Raw genomic sequence first — 21,641 nt, 5'->3', positions numbered from 1 at the left:
TAGTCCCATGCATGTGTGCTAAGTTGCTTCCAGTTGTGGTTGACTCCTTGGGACCCTATGGACTTTAGCCTCCCAGGCGTCTCTGTCCATGGAATTCTCCAGGCAAGAATACTGGAGTGGGTTGCCCTCCTCCAGGGTATCTTCCCTACCCAGGGATTGAATCCGCATCTCTTATGTCTTCTGCATTGGTAGGTGAGTCCTTACCACTAGTGCCACATGGGAAACCCGACTAGTGCTGTACTTGAATTCATTTCTGTGAGCTTCGCCTGACCCCTATCAGTATGTATGTTACATCATTAAGTGCCAAATACTGGAAAGAATTAATAGAAATAGACCTTGATACTATAGTCTCATTCTTCTTCTTTGAATCTAGCCAAATTGTTTTAGTGTATTTTTGGTATAAATTTGAACTTCTGCTCTTAGGAACTTCTAATACCTATTTAATATTGTTGTTGTGGCTCAGTGCCTGACTCTTTGCAGTCCCATGGACTGTAGCCTGCTAGGCTCCTCTGTCCATGAGATATTCCAGGCAAGAATACTGGAGTGGGTTGCCATTTTTTTCTTCAGGGGGTCTTCCCGACCCCAGGCTTGAACTTTGGCAGGCAGAGTCTTTACCACTGAGCCACCTGGGAAGCCCTATTTAATATTGTGTATGTGTGCTATGCTCAGTTGTATTTGGCTATCTGTGACCCTTTGTACAGTAGCCTCCCAGGCTCCTCTGTCCATAGGATTTTTCAGGCAAGAATACTGGAGTGGCTTTCCATTTCCTCCTCCAGGTGATCCTGACCCTACGAGCAAACCCATGACTCCTGTATTGCAGGCAGATTTCTTTTCTGCTGAGCCATTGGATTAATGATTGAATTTTGTCTGCGTTAATAACTGAAAAGTAAAGATGTGAGAATAATTATAATGTCTCATATGAATTTTTTCTTTTGGTAGGAAACAAATGCTGTACATGTAAATGTTGGAGCTGGTTCATATTTAGAAATTAATATTCCAATGACGGTTGAGGAAAATGGTAAGCTACAATGAGTGTTTTTCTTTTCAAGTGATTATGGGCATAATTAATATATAAATAATTATTAATCTACTTAGACTAAAATTAATTGAGTTTTATCTTTCAGTTTTCTGTTATATTTTAATGTGCCCTTGAAAACTGAAAGTGAAAGTGAAGTCACTCAGTCATGTCTGACTCTTTGCAACCCCATGGACTGTAGCCTACCGGGCTCCTCTGTCCATGGGATTTTCCAGGCAATAGTACTGGAGTGGATTGCCATTTCCTTCTCCAGGGGATCTTCCCGACCCAGGGATCGAACCCGGGTCTCCTTCATTGTAGACAGGCACTTTACTGTCTGACCCACCAGGGAAGTCCTATGTGTGCCCTTAGTAAATGCTATATAATTGTTCATGCACCTAGAAAGAAGAGAAAAACTGTTTTATTCAAGCTAGGTCTTATTTGTGCTGTCATTGTACTTTATACTTTTCTTTTGTAAGATTGTGCATAATTTGCTTAGCGTATGTTTTTCCTACTAGTCTATTGCTCTGTAAAAGCAAGTGCTGTGTATTTCTTTTTACCAGTTTATACCTGGTACCAAACCCAAGACCTGGCACATGAAACATGGTCCATGGGCAGAAATTGATTCAGTAGTAATAAGCTTTGTTTTAGGTTATATCTTTAGTAGAGTTTTGTCAGAGTAAGCTTGTTCTTTGAATAGCTTAAGTTTAAGAAAGCAGAATATTTCATGTTTAACATATTAAATCATGCCCTGATAGTTGTAGTTTCATCTGAAGTAAGATAATCTAAGTTCATTATGCATTTGAAATTTGGGCCCTGATACAGATTAACCAGTAACATTAAACATTAAATACTTTTTGTTAAATTTATCAAAATGTCAAATAGTCTTCCTAATTTTTCTTTGTTTTTCCTGTCCTCTTATTACATTTGTAAATTGAAATTCTGCTTTATTCACTCTTGAGAGTGTGGAGAGTAGCAACTTACCCTTATTTTTAAATTACTATCTAGCAATGTTTCTATCACTTTCCCAGAAGCATGATTAGAGTAATTTTTATATAATTGGCTCTCTTTCCTTGTTTCTGTCACTCATTTTGTTTCTACAATAAGAAGAAAGCAGGCAAAGATTTATTTAGTTCAGTTCAGTTTAGTGGCTCAGTCGTGTCCAACTCTTATTGACCCCATGAATTGCAGCATGCCATGCCTCCCTGTCCATCACCAACTCCCGGAGTTCACGCAGACTCATGTCCATCGAGTCCGTGATGCCATCCACCAATCTCATCCTCTGTCATCCCCTTTTCCTCCTGCCCCCAATCCCTCCCAGCATCAGAGTCTTTTCCAATGAGTCAACTCTTCGCATGAGGTGGCCAAAGTACTGGAGTTTCAGCTTTAGCATCATTCGTTCCAAAGAAATCCCAGGGTTGATCTCCTTCAGAATGGACTGGTTGGATCTCCTTGCAGTCCAAGGGACTCTCAAGAGTCTTCTCCAACACCACAGTTCAAAAGCAGATTTATTAGTTTGTGTTAAAAAGATAGCAGTTGAATCTGCCTGCTTAGATATTTAATCAAAAAAGTGACTGAAAATGAGATAGTATCTTTTCCCTTTAACTTTAGAGCTGTTACAGTGAAGAGCTAAACCTTATCTTAGTTACTTTTAAAAGAATAATCATACTAAATCTTAAAACAGATATTGAGATTGTCTAGGATTCAGAGTAATTGGTTGGAAAGAAGCATCTTTTAGGATAGCCTTAATCACACTTCATGGGAATAGATGGGGAAACAGTGGAAACAGTGTCAGGCTTTATTTTGGGGGGCTCCAAAATCACTGCAGATGGTGGTTGCAGCCATGAAATTAAAAGACGCTTGCTCCTTGTAAGAAAAGTTATGACCAACCTAGATAGCACATTCAAAAGCAGAGACATTACTTTGCCGACTAAGGTCCGTCTAGTCAAGGCTATGGTTTTTCCTGTGGTCATGTATGGATGTGAGAGTTGGACTGTGAAGAAGGCTGAGTGCCGAAGAATTGATGCTTTTGAACTGTGGTGTTGAAGACTCTTGAGAGTCCCTTGGACTGCAAGGAGAGCCAACCAGTCCATTCTGAAGGAGATCAACCCTGGGATTTCTTTGGAAGGAATGATGCTAAAGCTGAAACTCCAATACTTTGGCCACCTCATGCGAAGAGTTGACTCATTGGAAAAGACTGTGATGCTGGGAGGGATTGGGGGCAGGAGGAGAAGGGGACAACCGAGGATGAGATGGCTGGATGGCATCACGGACTCGATGGATGTGAGTCTGAGTGAACTCCAGGAGTTGGTGATGGACAGGGAGGCCTGACGTGCTGCAATTCATGGGGTTGCAAAGAGTTGGACACGACTGAGCGACTGAACTGAACTGTAGGGGGAAAGACAATTGGGTGTTGCATAAAATTGAGAATAGTTCAGTTAAGGGAGTGCTTTTGCCTTTTTTAAACTGATGATGCAAATAGGATAATATTTGTACATATTTTTTAGGGGTACAGTTATTGGTGCACAAGGGTAAAGGGGCCATCTGAGGACTGAGGCATCATCATCTTGACCTATCATGAATTCATGGAAAGTGCCACAGCAAAGTGACTGTGGAACTACATGAGTTAAAGGTCTAAGGAAAACCCAGTCAGGTTCTTGGTAAAGTTGTTTAGTTGCTTGGTCGTGTCCAACTCTTTTGTGACCCCGTGGACTGTAGCCTGCCAGGCTCCTCTGTCCATGGAATTTCCCAGGCAAGAATACTGGTGTGAGTTGCATTTCCTTCTCCAGAGGATCTTTCTGACCCAGCGATTGAACTCACATCTCCTGCATTGACAGGATGATTCTTTACCACTGAGTCACCACAAAGCCTGGTAAAGGTTGGATGGCTTTTAAGATGAGTATCTTTAGAGGGAAAAATAGACTGAAGTCTTAGATAATAACCAAATAAAACATTTAAAACTTCCCCAAAAGATGCAGGTGTTTGGGGAAAAAAATGCCCAGAGTGGGATGCATGTTGAATTAACCATATAGTAATGATCATAGTGTTAGTGTTCATAGGAGGACAGTCCATCAAAAAAAGAAGTGGAATACTCTGAACTTTTCTGGTTTTATTCAGAACAGGGCTGTGTTGTTTAATAACTGTCATTATGTAAGGAATAGCTGTTGTTTAGAAACTGTCACTATATAATGAGTGTTGAAAATGATAAATATATGTACCCTTGAGTTAATGGAGAAAAAAAAAGACATTGGAACAGTCTTAAATACTTGCTTATTAATCATTTAGAAAATAGACTTGTAGTTTTGCATTAGAAAGCAAGATCAGGATAGATAATATATGAAAATGGAACTTTTTTTTCCATGAGAGCTGTCCAGAATGAGAAAGGTTATGGATTAGATAGCATAGTCCATATTATTGGAGGTGTATTTAAATAGTAACTAATCACCAATTTTCAGGAATTCCTTCTTTGGGTGGTGGGGGACTTTGTTTCCAGTTTCTGAAAATTTTAATTATTTTTTTAGGTTCTTATTTTTTATATTTTCACCTATTTTAGGTTATACCCCTGCGATTAAAGGACAGCTCTTACATGTTGATGCCACTACCAGCATGCAGTACCGGACTCTCTTAGAAGCAGAAATGTTAGCAGTAAGTCTAACGTATATGGTGATATGCGTATACCTATAAAATACAAATTTGGGTTTTTTTTTTAAATATAAAATTTTAATGGTCAAGTCATCAAATGATCTGTCTTCTTATTCAAGAACCACCAGGTGCTCTTGCCCATATTTTTGCGAAGAGTAGATTGTCAATGCTTTGGATTCTTTTTGGCCTCTCCCTATTGCTCTTCTTTTAGGGGAAATGAATACAGGCAGTAATACATGGGTTTTTGGCCTTTAAAAATTTGAGAAGTTGTTAGAAGTTTTTTTTTTAAACTTCATTGTATGGCTAGACTCTCTCCTGTGCTGTAAATAATTAGATAAATTTTTACTGTATGTTTCCTGGCCCCATCAGATTCTTTCTCATGCTTAATAATTCACTGTCGTTTTTATTTATGAATAAAGTACAAAAAAGAAAATCTTATTGATACCCTAAATTGCACCACATTAGAAACAGAATTAATGTGGAAACACTCATGATTAAAAATTGCAGGCCAGGAACTCATTAATCATGCTGATCGTTATTTTTTCTCAGGGATAACAATAATAACCAAATTTACTGTGTGGAATAGCTAATATTCAGAGAGGATTTTTTTATATTAGATGGTATCATTAGGTCCTTAATTGTTTATCTAAACAAGCACATTTACACGATATATGTAAATTAAGAGGAAAATTTTACAGTTATCCAAGAATATATTGAGTACTATAAATATGTGGTAAACTGACATATTCAGCATTTTAATGAATTCCTGAGCTACTGCTGATAAATGGTACTGTGCAATAATGCTATTCCTGGTCAGGCAGCTCTTGCCTTTGGAGAACTGCCAAGTCTTGGCAGGTGAAATATATCACAAAGCACCATGTCAGATTTATAACTACTGTGCTGTCAAATGAGTAGCCAGGAGGCACTGGTGGCCAAACTTCTGTGTGACAGGGTGCATTGCACTCTACCCTCCTTGACCCTGAGCCTCTCATTTAACAGATTAAGTTTAAAGAAGAATTAATGAGGTTACTCTCTTTGTTTAGCTACAGTATCAAAATTGTAGCCTGATTTGTTCTTAAACTTTTTTGGCCACATCATGGCTTAGTATTTCATGAGCTGGATGTAACCATGGGTACTGACCTTTAGCCACAGCAATTTGAAAATCTGTATAGGACCCTCTGTTCAACTCAGTAGGAAAATAATTTTTAATTAGCAGTTTGTGTGAGTTCATTTCTAATGCTGTTCACACAATGTCATGTTTTAATGTCTAACATTTTGCTTAACATTTGGTTTGCAGTTTCACATCAATGCCAGCTACCCCCGAATATGGAACATGCCACAGACATGGCAGTGTGAATTAGAGGTTTATAAAGCCACCTACCACTTCATCTTTGCACAGAAGAATTTCTTCACAGGTAATTTTCTAATAAGTAAAAATACAGTGAGATTTATCAGAGAGAATTTGTTTATATTAAGTTTTGCTGTTAGATTCAACATAGGGACTTAATGACACAATTCATACTTTTTCACTTTTATACTTCTTTTGGGGCTGAGATTATTAGAGGAAAAATTTAAATATATATGTTCTGTGCTGTTTTTTAACCTATAGAAGGAAACTGTGAACCCAAAATTGACCTTGGAAGGACGTGCAAGAATTCTTTTTTGTGTAACTCTAATGGGGGAGTTAGATGGGGAGAATGAATTGGTTTTTTCCTCTTCATGAATTAGGCATCATAGTGGATTTATTATTTTGTTTTAATTATTGTAATCCACATACAATATATTCACATAGTCAAATATGTTTTTGTATTCAGAGTCCCTACTTAACTCCTTTCTGTTGATGTGTATAATTGAATTGATACTATGGTTAGTTGGAAAAATTCTTTTATTTCTTGCAGCATGTTATGATAACTACTTATTACATTTTATGAGTATGGGAATGTGTAGTCTTCATCTCTGAATAACATAAATGTTTAATCACTACAGTAATTTAAATTATTACATAAAAGTAAGCTTCTTTTTAGCCTTTCTGTAAGAAGTTTAACCAAACAGAATCAGTCTGCTTTTCCAGGATCAGTGGCTACCCCAGAGTTTCTGATATTTGTTTGACTGATTGCTGCATTTATCCATTTGTTTGTCCACCCACCAGTTGTTTATTTGTGGGTATAGCAGTGATTAAGATATGCATAGGTTGTTCTGTCATGACATTATTTACTAGCAATATGATGTGGGCCAAATTGTTTAATTGTTTAAGCTTCAGTTCCTTATCTATGAAATAGAGACGAGTTACATCATTCTTCTCCAGGATTCAGGTTTCAGGGTCTCAGTAGTAGAAACTTTGACAGAGTCCCAGAAAGTTAAACTTTGTCAGTGAAGCTGGACAATGAATACTTAATTCAGGTTTATGAAAAAAAAAATGTATATATATCTAAAACTTAGTGTGTATTAGTGTCTGTCTCTGTTTTAAGCAGTTTCACATATTAAATCATTAAACCTCCATAATAACTCTCTGAGGTCAATTTTATTATCATTATTTTACAGAAGAGGGCAGTCCGTTACAGAGGGGTTAAGCACTTTGTCCAGGTTTAGGTTGACCAACCCAATAGTCTGGCCCAAGAATCTGTTTTTATATAAATAACTTCTTTTCCTTCTCATTTAATATTTTGTCATTTCTAACTTTGCTTATCTTTTAAAATAGATTCCAGTTTCTTTATTTTTAGATTTTTTAGATTATAAATTAATTTATTTAAACTTAAAAAACCCAGCATTTTCAAGCATGTTATACTTTACATTGTATATTCTCCAAATTTCACAATCTCAGACTTTAGTAATGCTAAGAATAGTTAGATAGAAGTATAAATTTCTCAAGATTTAATGTTTATTTTGTAGTAGTGCTTACATTTAGACTGAATATTTTATTAAACAAGTACTCATTTGTTAAATTATAATTGTGTTTTTCTTAAATCATTTTCTTTCTCTAACTCTAATCTTTATGCTTCTATCTGTTGAAATTCACTTTTTGAGTTACTTTTTTGTAAAATTGATTTGGAGAAATTTTAAAAATGTAGAAAGGTACAAAGCTTAAGTTCTCATTTCCCAGATTTAACAACTATAATATTTAGATATATTACTTCTGAAATCTTTCTGCTGCTGTGTGCATGTTCAGTAGTGTCTTACTCTTTGCAACCCCACGGACTAGTAACCCATCAGGCAACTCTGTTGATGGGATTTTCCAGGCAAGAACACTGGAGTGGGTCGCCATTTCCTCCTCCAGGGGATCTTTCCAACCCAGAGATCGAACCTGCATTGGCAGGAGGATTCTTTGCCACTGCACCATCTAGGAAACCCCCAGAAATCTTTCTAGAATCCTTTAAAAACTTTTTTATTCTTTAAAAAAGACAGTCAGAGTAATATTAGTTTAATCTTGGAGAAAACGTACTTAGTCATGGTGTTTGAATTGCTTTTCTGTTTTCTCAGTTTTATATTTCTTTATTGACAGATTTTTGCAGAAAATAAATTATCTATTTGTATGTCTCATGAACCATTCTCACATTAGTTATTAGTGAGCTAAAATTGTTCATAAGCAATTTCAGTGTGATACAAAGATCACTTCATGATAAAAACAATATAGAGCTGCCTCAAGAATGAAAGATTCAAAACAAAGGCAGAAAGAATGTCTTTACTGGCAATAGTGAAATTGACTTATGTTTACCCTAAGAGAAGAACACGACATTATAATAGTATCACAATCCCAGTACCACCTGATGGATATTTTATAGGGTGTAGCTTTCCTGGAAGCTCAGCTGGTAAAGTATCTACCTGCAATGCAGGAGATCCCAGTTTGATTCCTGGGTTGGGAAGATCTCACTGGAAGGGGGGTAGGCTACCCACTTCAGTATTCTTGGGCTTCTCTGGTGACTCATCTGGTAAAAAATCCACCTTCAATGTGGGAGACCTGGGTTCAATCCCGGGGTTTGGAAGATCCCTGGAGAAGAGAATGGCGATCTGCTCCACTATTCTAACCTGGAGAATTCCATGGACTATATACAGTCCGAGGGGTCACAAAGAGTCGGACACGACTGAGCGACTTTTGCTGGCCTAGCAAATAGGCCAGCAAATTATAAAGTAAGTTGTAATTATATAGTAATTACTTAATTACTATATTAATTATAAATAATTATTTAAGTAATTGTTACAACTTACTTAATTATAAAGTAAGTTGTAAATGAGGTTTTTTCCCAGACTAATATTTAAATTACCAACTTCACAACTTTTTTTTTTCCATTCCCAATATTTGTTGAGACACGTTTTACAGTTTGGTCCACTACCATTGAAAAAAATTCCATGTATATTTGAAACGAATGTAGTTAACAAATTGCCTATTAGTTCATGTTTAGCTGAATTTTTCAAACATTCTGTATATTTACTGATTTTTCGTATGCTTGACTTATCAATAATTAAGCATCAAACATCAAAAAGTTTCTTTTTTCTGGTAAATTTATTTGGTAAAACCAGCTGGTAATAAGAGCGTTTTTTGGTTTAAAGAGAAATACATATCGGAAATAGTTTTTGAGGTTCCTAGTAAAAATATTTTGTTACCATAATTTTTAATATTTATCAGTAAAGATGTTATGAAAGCTGGTGGGGAAACTGTACTGCAGAATATATTGAAATTGTAGATAAGATACTTGAAAAACTTGTAAGACATTAAAATAGAAATTGACTAATAACTATAAAATTACATTGGTTTCCTTAGATCGATTATATATTTGTGTTTATTTCACTAGCAATTATATTTCAGCCTTTTAATTAGTAGTATCAAGTAAATAAATGCAACCACTATAAGCTGAGAGTCTCTTATGAATAATGATTCAAAACAAATACAAACCATGATCTCAACCTGCAGAAAATTAGGAGGGTATCGGGAGAGGGAGTTCTGGAGCCTGAGCCTACCTTCGGGCAAGGGAGTCTTGGCTCCAGACCCCCTTCTGGGCATGGAGGGCAGTGTGTGGTTCCTGTTGGTCAAGAAGGAGGTGGGCTGGGGGCTCAAAGCCAGGGGCAAAGGGGACTTAGCTGAGGCATCTGTCACGCCTACCCCCTGGCCTCCCTCAGTTCCCCACACTTATGTCTTTCCTTCCTTTCACTCTGTCTGACTCTGTCCCTTCCCTATAGCCCAGCCTGGATCCATCCCCATGACCTATTTGCACCTTCCCACTGCTCCCCTGACCGCGGCCCTCCCCCTGCAACCACCCTCTCTTCTACATGGGTGACCTGCTTCAATCTATCTGGGGTCTCACCTCTAGCCAGTCTCCAGCTTTCTGCTGTAGTCTAACCTCAAGCCCTTCTGTTTTGGTCTAACCTCTGAATGTTCCACTGTGGTTATGCCCTTGACCTGCGGTCTAACATCCAGCCTTCTCCTGTACTTTCACCTCTCACCCTCCCACAGCAGTTTCACTGCCCTTATGGTGTAACATCCAGCCATTCCAGTGGTCCAAGGTCTACCCTAGAACTCTCCCTTGCTATTTAACCTCCAACTAATGTGGTCTAGATTTCCCTGATGGCTCAGCAGTTAAAGAATCCATCTGCAGTGCAGAGGAGACAAGAGACGCAGGTTTGATCCCTGGGTCGGGAATATCCCCTGGAGAAGGAAATGGCAACCCACTCCAGTATTCTTGCCTGAAAAATCCCATGGACAGATGAGGCTGGCAAGCTACAGTCCAGAGGGTTGCAAAGAGTCAGACACGACTGAGCAACTAAGCACATCGCTTATGAGCATTTCTTTATTTATCAATGTCAAGTATATTGCACAAGCATGAATTGTGACCCTAACAAGCACATGTAAGATGTGAATACAGAGGAAATCCCCATGATCTGAAGGCAATTAGAGAAACGAAGGAAGGGCATTAAGATCTGAAATGATCTTTGTAAATGAACTCAGTAACATTAATGAAAATTTGCATAGTGTTTTCATAAAACATTCCAAAGCATATTCATTTTTATCACCTTCACAACTCTGAAAAGAGACAGCTGTTACTGTTATCCCTGAGTTAACGGTGAGGAGGTTGAAGAAACATTCAACAACTTGGGCAGACTCATGAAGCCAATAAGTGGGAGAGACATTTAAGAACAATTTTTTGACTATAGACCCTTGTTCTCTCTGTATGGTCATGCTGTTGTTAAAGATGGTTAGCATTTTCCTTAGCAAAGAGGTTACCAAAGAGTGTGTTTATTTTAGAACAGTGACAGTGAAGTCTCTCAGTCGTGTCCGACTCTTTGCGACCCCATAGACTGTAGCCTACCAGGCTCCTCTGTCCATGGAATTTTCCAGGCAATAGTACTGGAGTGGGTTGCCATTTTCTTCTCCATTATTTTAGAAGGGATGAATAATTTGAGTAAAAGTGCAGAACCAAACATGTTTATGAGGGAAAAAAATGAGGAAAAACAACTTGATGAGTGATAAATTTTGTATTGTGTAGTTGATTAATCCCAGAGATGACGTTTGGGCACCTCCTGAGTGCTGACCATTGTGTTAAAGCTATGTAGAAATAAAGTTTTAGAAGTAAGCATAGATACTGTAAGATACGATGAACTACTGGGATTGCTTGTTAAAAGAAATAAAATGTATTTAAAAGAAAGTAAAATTAAGTGGAATTTTCCTTTCTCTAGTCTCAGTTCAGTTCAGTCACTCAGTCGTGTCTGACTCTTTGCGACCCCATGAATCGCAGCATGCCAGGCCTCCCTGTCCATCACCAACTCCCGGAGTTCACTCAGATTCATGTTCATCGAGTCTGTGATGCCATCCAGCCATCTCATCCTCAGTCGTCCCCTTCTCCTCCTGCCCCCAATCCCTCCCAACATCAAAGTCTTTTCCAATGAGTCAACTCTTCACATGAGGTGGCCAAAGTATTGGAGTTTCAGCTTTAGCATCATTCCTTCCAAAGAAATCCCAGGGCTGATCTCCTTCAGAATGGACTGGTTGGATCTCCTTGCAGTCCAAGGGACTCTGAACAGTCTTCACCACCACAGTTCAAAAGCATCAATTCTTCGGCGCTCAGCCTTCTTCACAGTCCAACTCTCACATCCATACATGACTACTGGAAAAACCATAGCCTTGACTAGACGGACCTCATTGGCCATATTCCTTTTATTGCTGATATAGTAAAACTCTGCATCTTATTAATATTTATTTTTATTGAAACTTAATATTAAATTATTTTGTCATTTTCCCAAGAGAGGATTTAATATATGTGTACAAGTTTCTGTACATTGCAGTTATTTTTAAAATGAGTTCATATGATATTTGACTTCTGATTTCTTTACTGAATCTAATATTTCTCCTTTAAAGATATCCTTTAAAATTCAAGGAAAATGACTTTAAATATATAATTTTGCGTTTTATTTTTCTTAGACTATCTTTAATAAGTGCTACCACTCATGTGCTATCTTGTGACAGTTTCTGTGCTAAAAGTTCACTTATTATCCCCTAAATTCTCACAATAAGTCTGTGCAGTAGTCCCCATTTTGTAAAAGAGAAGACCAATAGAATTTCAGTCATTTGTTCAAGATTATATAACTAGTAAAATGATAAGCCAGAATATAAACCCAGGACTATCTGGTTGTCAAGAGTTTGTGTTATAATAATGGTACTTGCTTCTATCAAATACACAAAGTTCTGCTTTTGTAGCACTGTATTATGCACTGAGTGTACAAAGATGAGCTTGACAATACAAAGATGAGCTTGACACCTTTAGGAGGATGCGATTTATTGAAGAATGTGATTCCTGTGAGTATACAATACATGCAAGTGATGTGAATGCCAGAAGGAAAAGCACTGTGATATCTTTATATAGTATAAAGAGCTTTTGCCTGTTGGGTTTAAAGTATGAAAGGATATGCAGACAAAATATATAAACACAATTTTGAAAAGCAACAATTAAACCATCTGATGCAGCAGTACAGTAAATTAGCAGTCAGTATAGCTGATTGACTGTAATTCTAAGGCCAAGACTTTGTTTTGCTCACATTGTATTCCCAGGGTCTAGAACAGAGTGTGCACACAGTAGACATTCTGTAGATATTTGTTTTGTGAATAAAGTGACATGAAAAAATATTCAACCCTCGTTGTAATTAAAGTATTCAATTAAACTGAGATATCATTTTTCAGTTACCAGAAATAAAGCTGCAGCACCCTAGCTGCCATCAAAAAAAATAAAAATAGAAAGAGGTAGAAAGAAATATAATGCAGGAACAGGTACATTGAAATAGATAGTTGACCATACATTTTTAATAACATAAATTGATCTACTACTTTTGGAAAGCAGTTTGTGATTTATTGTTCCTTAGTCATTCAGTCGTGTTCAACTCTTTGCGACCCTATGGACTGTAGCTCTCCAGGAGCCTTTGTCCACAGGATTTCCCAGGAAAGAATACTGGAGTGGGTTCACATTTCCTTCTCTAGGGGGTCTTCCTGACCCAGGAATCAAACCTATGTCTCCTGCATCTCCTGCATTGGCAGGTAGATTCTATACCACTGAGCCAGCTGTGGAGTCCTTGTGATTTATAATAACCTTAAAAAATTCATAAACTTTGACCTGGCAAATCTACTTTTAAAATCTATCCTGACAGAATAATTCTGAATATGTAAAATATCTTGTATGGAAATATATGCAATAACATATATCATCTACAACAGAAATTTGAAGAAAGTCTAAATATCCAAGTACAGTAAATGGTTAAATAAATCTTTGCAGATCTTTTTAATGAACTATCATTAAAATCTTTGTTACTGTCTATTAAATAACATGGCAAAATTTTGAGTTCAGTGACAAAAAGTAATACATAAAATGTGCATCTAGGATACTGTAAAAATTTACATAGAGAAAAAACTTGAATGAGATATGTCCACAATATTAGGTATTTGAGTAGCAGACTATCAGGTGATTTTCTTGCTCTTTTATCTTCTTAAGTTTCTTTAAAGATATAATAGGTATATGAAATACATTAAAATTTTTCTTATCTGTAACTGTGATTAGTAAGTGAGCATTTTTACTGTCAAACTGTTTGTTATTGTTGTGCTTCAGTTGCTAAGTCATTTCCAACTCTTTGCAAACCCATGAACTGCAGCACATCAGGGTTTTCTGTCCTTCACTATCTCCCTGACTTTACTTAAACTCATGTCCATTGAGTTAGTGATGCTATCCAACCATCTGATCCTTTGTCGCCTCCTTCTCCTCTTGCCCTCAGTCTTTCCCAGCATCAGGGTCTTTTCCAGTGAGTCAGCCCTTCGCATCAAGTGGTCAAAGTACTTGGGGCTTCAGTTTCAGCATTAGATCTTCCAGTGAATATTCAGGATTAATTTCCTTTAGTATTGACTGGTTTGATTTCCTTGCTGTCCAGGGGACTCTCAAGAGTCCTGTCCAACACCACAGTTTGAAAGTTGGTCAGTTCTTCAGCACTCAGCCTTCTTTATGGTTCAACCCTCACATCTGTACATGACTACTAGAAAAACCATAGCTTTGACTATACTGACCTTTGTTAGCAAAGTAATGTCTCTGCTTTATAATACACTGTCTACGTTTGTCATAGCTATTTTTCAAAGGAGCAAGTGTTTTTTAATTTAATGGCTGCAGTCACCATCTGGATTGATTTTTGGAGGCCCAGAAAATGAAATCTGACACTGTTTCCACATTTTCCCCATCTGTTTGCCATGATCTTAGTTTTTTGAATGTTGAGTTTTGAGCCAGCTTTTTCACTCTACTCTCTCACCTTCATCAAGAGGCTTTTTAGTTCCTCTTTACTTTCTGTTATTAAAGCGGTATCATCTGCATATATGAGGTTGTTGATAATTCTCCTGCAATTTTAATTTAGCTCCATCTTAATCACCTTTTAATATTTTCATATAAAAATTCTTTTTAGTTACAATTGAAAACATCATTTTTGATGTTAGAATATTTTTATCTTGTTTTCCGAATTTCAATTAATTGTACATTTTGTCTCCTTAGATTTAATTCAAGACTGGTCAAGTGATAGTGCACCAGACATTTTCTCATTTGTTCCATATACATGGAATTTTAAAATCATGTTTCATCAATTTGAAATGATTTGGGCAGCTAATCAGCACAACTGGATTGACTGTTCCACTAAACAACAGGAAAATGGTAGGTACTTAAAAAAAAATTAGGTTAAATATTCTGTTCATTAAGACAAATATCAATAAAGAAAATTGGTGTTGATTTTGTAGTTTTAATAGATAATAGAATTGACCTTTTTTTGCATTGTCTTGTGAGGCTCTCAGAGAACTATTTCAGAATTCATATTGAACTAAGCAGTTAAGTTTAATTGTGTATAATAAGTATGTATTTAAGGCAGTTTTAATTTAATTTTATTTTTTGGAAATTAAATTTCTTTTTCTCTCTTTTGCAGTGTACCTGGCAGCCTGTGGGGAAACATTAAACATTGATTTTTCTTTGCCTTTTACGGACTTTGTTCCAGCTACATGTAATACCAAGTTCTCTTTAAAAGTACGTATAATTGGTTGCATTGTTTGTTCCACAGGTTTATTAGTAAGTTTGATTTCCCTGTGCTTATCTTTATTTTCTCCTGCCCATTCTGTTGCCAGCCTGCAGTATTTTGGCTTTCCTCAACTGTTCACTAACTTCAGTGTCACAGAATTGCTTCTGTTTTTTTTTTTTTTGGTAGTTAGTTGCAATATTCTGTCATTCCTGTAAATTCCCTAAGTTCCCCTAAGAAGTTGGACAATAATTTGAAAACATATGTGTACTCCAGTATTCATGGCAGCATTAGTTACAGTAGCCAGGATATGGAAGCAACCTTAGTGCCCATTGACAGATGAATGAATGTGGATGAAGAAAATGTGGTATATGTACTCACTAGAGTATTACTTAGCCTTAAAAAAGAATGAGATCTTGCCATTTGTGACATAGATGACCTAGAATGGGTATTATGCTTAGTGAAATAAGTCAGACAGAGAAAGACAAATACTGTATGTTTTCACTTATATTTGGAATCTAAAGAACAAAATGAATGAATAAAGCAGAAATAGACTCTCAGATACAAAAAACTAGTGGTTGCTAGAAGGGGGAGGGGTGAAATAGGTGAAGGAGATTAAAAGGTATAAATTACCAGTTATAAAATAAATAGATAGCAGAGATGTAATGTAGAGCACAGGGAATATAATCAATATCTTGTCATAACTTTGTATAATGTGTAATCCATAAAAACATTGAATCACTCTGTTGTACAACTAAAACGAGTATATTGAATAATATTGAAAGTAACTGTATAAGAAAGCTGTGGTACATATACACAATGGAGTATTACTCAGCCATTAAAAAGAATTCATTTGAATCAGTTCTGATGAGATGGATGAAACTGGAGCCTATTATACAGAGTGAAGTAAGCCAGAAAGAAAAACACCAATACAGTATACTAACACATATATATGGAATTTAGGAAGATGGCAATGACGACCCTGTATGCAAGACAGGGAAAGAGACACAGATGTGTATAACGGACCTTTGGACTCAGAGGGAGAGGGAGATGGTGGGATGATTTGGGAGAATGACATTCTAACATGTATACTATCATGTAAGAATTGAATCGCCAGTCTATGTCTGACGCAGGATGCAGCATGCTTGGGGCTGGTGCATGGGGATGACCCAGAGAGATGTTATGGGGAGGGAGGTGGGAGGGGGTTCATGTTTGGGAACGCATGTAAGAATTAAAGATATTAAAATTTAAAAAATAAAAGCTAAAAAAAAAAAAAGAAAGTAACTGTACTTCGGTTAAAAAGAAGTTGGCTGATGAAAAATAATTCCTTGAGTCAGTTATTTTGTTAGAGCTCATTTCTAACCTCTGTAACTAATCTTTATTTTCTCTTAAGAATTTATTGTAGCTCTAATGTTTTACTGAGTCTGTGAGCTAGATTGTACTTTTTTTTGTACAGTTGACCCTTGAACAGTCTGGGGATTGGGGTGCTGACTCTCCCTCCCATCAAAAAATTCATGTGCAACTTAGAGTTGGTTCTCCTTAGATTCTCCATATCCTTGGTTCCTCTGTATCCAAGGTTCAGGATCTGCAGATTCAACCAACTGCAGAGCATATAGTAATGTAGTATTTACCATTGAAAAAAAATCCACGCATAAGTGGACTTGTGTATTCACACCTGTATTATTCAAAGATCAACAGTATTTCATTTCTAATTGTACCCTTGAATTCAGGGAATACACAAGGACCTTTCTTCCTTTTATCCAAAAGCCAGCTCTGAGGAGTTCAAAATTCATGGTACATCTAATTTTAAGGTATATACAATCAACAGTAGTTATAGTATTGATGGAGGTTATGGTGGTAAAAAAATAAAAGCAATAGTACAAGCAGCCAGTACTTTTTAACATCTTCTTAGTGCCAGACACTATTCCAATTGCTTTATGTGTAGTAATTCATTTAATTCTCAGAACAACCTTCTTAAAGTAGTTGTTATGAACATTTGGGCTTCCCTGGTGGCTTAGAGGTTAAAGCGTCTGCCTCTAATGTGGGAGACCTGGGTTCAATCCTTGGGTCGGGAATATCCCCTGGAGAAGGAAATGGCAACCCACTCCAGTATTCTTGCCTTGGGAATCCCATAGATGGAGGAGCCTGGTGGGCTACAATCCATGGGGTCGCAAAGAGTCGGACACGACTGAGCGACTTCACTTTCACTTTCACTTTATGTATATTTATGGAATGGGAAACTGAGGAGGCAAGTTTATGTAACTTGTCATTAGCTAGTGAGTGGCTAAGTTGAAATTTGGACCCAGGCAGTAAAGCTTACTGTGGTGCCTATTAAGAAACCAGGCATCAAGATGAGCAAAGATTGGGGCACCTGTCCGTCTAGTCAAGGCTATGGTTTTTCTTGTGGTCATGTATGGATGTGAGAGTTGGACTGTGAAGAAGGCTGAGCGCCAAAGAATTGATGCTTTTGAACTGTGGTGTTGGAGAAGACTCTTGAGAGTCCCTTGCACTGCAAGGAGATCCAACCAGTCCATTCTGAAGGAGATCAGCCCTGGGATTTCTTTTGGAAGGAATGATGCTAAAGCTGAAACTCCAGTACTTTGGCCACCTCATGCGAAGAGTTGACTCATTGGAAAAGACTTTGATGTTGGGAGGGATTGGGGGCAGGAGGAGAAGGGGACGACTGAGGATGAGATGGCTGGATGGCATCACTGACACGATGGACGCGAGTCTTGAGTGAACTCCAGGAGCTGTGATGGACAGAGAGGCCTGGCGTGCTGCGATTCATGGGGTCACAGAATTGGACATGACTGAGCGACTGAACTGACCTGAAGGGAAAAAAGTGAAAGATCCTTTGATATACTTCTTAAAAGCCAGTTGAGGAACCAAGACTTTCTAAATATAGACAATCATATTTTAATTAATGAAAATATTCAACATATTCCATCTGAGCTCATATTAGATAATTTTAGTTTTTTTAATTGAATTATATGTGAAATATCCAAGGAAACTTCTTACTGTTCTCTAAAAGTTTTGCAGTTTGTTTCCCTGATTTTTTTCTTGACTTACTAAGCAGAATTTCAGATAATGTAAAATCTTATTCCAGTTACTTAACTGACTATTCAGTGTAAATTTGCAATTTCAGATTTATTTTTTACTGAATTTATTCTCAAGCATATTATAGATAGACTTGCTTGTAAATAGTATTCTAGCAAACTTCTGTACCTGTTTTATTACCTTGGATTATTATAAATTGTTTTTTAGGGTGAAGATGTTGACCTTCATTTGTTTCTACCAGATTGCCACCCTAGTAAATACTCATTATTTATGCTGGTAAAGAATTGCCATGCCAGTAAAATGACTCATGATACTGGTATTCCTGCTGAATGTCAAAGTGGCCAGAAAACAGTCAAACCAAAATGGCGGAATATCACTCAAGAAAAGTAAGTATTTAATATTAGCAATTTAAGTATTTTGTGTTAATGTGGAAAAATTACACTTTCAGTCCTTTCAGAGAATAACAGTAAAATTCATTTATATGTAACTGGTGTTTAAATACAATTAAAGGAATAAGTACCTGACTAGAAACTTTATTTTTTATTCTTCAAAGGGCTGGTTGGGTTGAATGCTGGACTGTCCCAAGTGTCATGCTTACAATTGATTATACATGGCATCCAATTTATCCACAAAAAGCAGATGAACAGCTGAAACAGTCATGTAAGTGTTTCTGTATAATCAGTATCTTAAAATATCGAAATTGACAAACATCAAGGATACAAAGAAGAAAATAAAACTTTGTGGAAATGCGTCTATTCTTTTGACATAGTTATGCTTTTTAAGATTTTTGGTATAACTTTCTTTGGGCATTTGCTATCAATTACTAGGCCAAGCTGTTCCTTGGTTTACTTTATCTCATTTAATCCTTAAAGCAACTCTATGAAATAGATATTATAATATTATTGTCATTGTAGAGTTGAGGAAATATGCTCAAAGAAAGGAATAATTTTCTCAAGGTCTGGTGGGCAGAGCTGGAGTATGAAATCAGGTATATGTACATCTATAGATTTAGAGTGCTTGATTTTGTAAAATATTAGTTTCTTTAATGCATTTTGACAGCTGTCATATTATTTATAGTTTCCCTGAGGCTTAAGTGCAGCTTTATTTGGGTTCAAAGTGGGATTAGAATCTAGTGAAAATATTTTCTTTGTATTTTTCCAGTGAGTTAAATATTAAAGAATAGTTTTTGTAACTTTCTTATATATAGATCTGGATAATGCCACAGTGCATTTGTATAGCTGTTTATGTGAAACTAACTTTATAGTTTAATGTCCAAATATAGTTAGAGCCTAGTTCTGACCCAGCTTTACTGTATATTGCCAGAACTTGATGATAATAGTGCCTTTGTTAATGAAAACTTTTTATTGATTCTTTGTAGTAATAATAATAATAAGCAAAGATTTATTTGGAGCTCTTTCTGGATTTGTGTATTTTTATATGTATTTCAATGAAGTCTATTCTTTATTGTATTTTTAATTATTAGTCTTTTAGTTTTGTTTTCATTATATACTGGAGACATTTTATTAGTGTTAGTTGATTTCATATTTACAAAATAGAATTTTTTAGTGAATAGTTCCTTGAAGAACTTTTAAGAGATCCTTTTCCCCCTTTCCACTCAAACATTATTCTTTTTTTCCCCTCAATTAATTCCAGTGTCAGAAATGGAAGAAACAATGCTATCTGTGTTAAGGCCATCTCAGAAAACAGACAGAGTTGTTTCTTCTCCCTCTACTTCTTCACGTCCTCCTATTGATCCCTCAGAACTTCCACCTGATAAACTTCATGTAGAAATGGAACTGTCTCCAGATTCTCAGATAACTCTCTATGGACCTCTATTAAATGCCTTTCTGTGTATTAAGGTAAGATTTTTAAAAGAATGTCCATATTTTTAAATGTAGGAAAAGCAGTTAACTATCTAACTGATATTGAGACCATATGAAATGGCCAGTTTTATGATTTAAAGCATTTAGGATATATTATATGTTGACTGAACTTGTGTTGTTAGGCTCAATTATAAAATTATTTGTTAAAAATAGTCTTTAAAACTCTTCATTTAGCAGTTTTTTGAGAAGGTAGTGTATTCTAGGAATTTTGTGCTAGTTGCTAGAGATAAATGATATAGCATCTGTTGCTAAGAAGATAGGCTAGAGGATTATAGCAGGATAGATATGTACATAGACAATTTTAACACATTGTAATTAATGTGGCAGAGAAGTATAAAAGAACTTTGTTATCTGAGGATATGTACCAGAAAAGGCTACTTCAAGTGAGTTCATTAAAAACCAACAATTCTACTTCATGGTAAATAATAAGCAAAGAGTTATTTGGAGCTCTATCTTGAGTTCAGTTCAGTTAAGTCTCTCAGTCATGTCCAACCCTTTGTGACCCCATGAATCGCAGCATGCCAGGCCTCCCTGTCCATCACCAACTCCCGGAGTTCACCCAAACTCAGGTCCATTGAGTCAGTGATGCCATCCAGCCATCTCATCCTCTGTCATCACCTTCTCCTTCTGCCTCTAATCCCTCCCAGCATCAGAATCTTTTCCAATGAGTCAACTCTTCGCATGAGGTGGCCAAAATATTGGAGTTTCAGCTTGAGCATCATTCCTTCCAAAGAACACCCAGGACTGATCTCCTTTAGGATGGACTGGTGGGATCTCCTTGCAGTCCAAGGGACTCTCAAGAGTCTTCTCCAACACCACAGTTCAAAAGCATTAATTCTTCGGCACTCAGCTTTTTTCACAGTCCAACTTTCCACATCCATACATGCTAGGAAAACCATAGTCTTGACTAGATGGACCTTTGTTGGAAAAGTAATGTCTCTGATTTTTAATATGTTGTCTAGGTTGGTCATAACTTTCCTTCCAAGGAGTAAGTGTCTTTTAATTTCATGGCTGCAGTCACCAACTGCAGTGATTTGGGAGCCCCAAAAAATAGTCTGACACTGTTTCCACTGTTTCCCCATCTATTTCCCATGAAGTGATGGGACCAGATGCCATGATCTTAGTTTTCTGAATGTTGAGCTTTAAGCCAACTTTTTCGCTCTACTTTTTCACTTTCATCAAGAGGCTTTTTAGCTCCTCTTCACTTTCTTCCATAAGGGTGGTGTCATCTGCATATCTGAGGTTATTGATATTTCTCCCAGCAATCTTGATTCCAGCTTGTGCTTCTGCCAGCCCAGCATTTCTCATGATGTACTCTGCATATAAGTTAAATAAGCAGGGTGACAATATACAGCCTTGATGTACTCCTTTTCCTATTTGGAACCAGTCTGTTGTTCCATGTCCAGTTCTAACTGTTGTTTCCTGATCTGCATACAGATTTCTCAAGAGGCAGGTCAGGTGGTCTGGTATTCCCATCTCTCTCAGAATTTTCCACAGTGTATTGTGATCCACACAGTCAAAGGCTTTGGCATAGT

At 36.8% G+C, this 21,641-nt stretch overlaps 1 protein-coding gene across 17 annotated transcripts in view; it reads left to right on the top strand.

The window, feature by feature from the left end:
* BLTP1 (bridge-like lipid transfer protein family member 1) overlaps positions 1-21,641 on the top strand; it is a 208,042-nt gene that overhangs the window by 45,175 nt on the left and 141,226 nt on the right. For all 17 annotated transcript variants that reach the window (XM_042234373.2, XM_060401067.1, XM_060401064.1 and 14 more), the window contains 8 exons: positions 940-1,018; positions 4,569-4,660; positions 5,955-6,072; positions 14,659-14,814; positions 15,080-15,177; positions 18,431-18,609; positions 18,777-18,883; positions 19,877-20,082. In XM_042234373.2, coding sequence (XP_042090307.1) covers positions 940-1,018; positions 4,569-4,660; positions 5,955-6,072; positions 14,659-14,814; positions 15,080-15,177; positions 18,431-18,609; positions 18,777-18,883; positions 19,877-20,082 — 1,035 coding nt within the window. The remainder of the gene's footprint in view (positions 1-939; positions 1,019-4,568; positions 4,661-5,954; positions 6,073-14,658; positions 14,815-15,079; positions 15,178-18,430; positions 18,610-18,776; positions 18,884-19,876; positions 20,083-21,641) is intronic.

The sequence above is a fragment of the Ovis aries genome, chromosome 17 (assembly GCF_016772045.2).
Source record: "Ovis aries strain OAR_USU_Benz2616 breed Rambouillet chromosome 17, ARS-UI_Ramb_v3.0, whole genome shotgun sequence".
Classification (NCBI taxonomy): domain Eukaryota; kingdom Metazoa; phylum Chordata; class Mammalia; order Artiodactyla; family Bovidae; genus Ovis; species Ovis aries.
The sequence above is the reverse complement of the archived record's forward strand: the minus strand, read 5'-3'. Positions and strand labels throughout refer to the sequence as shown.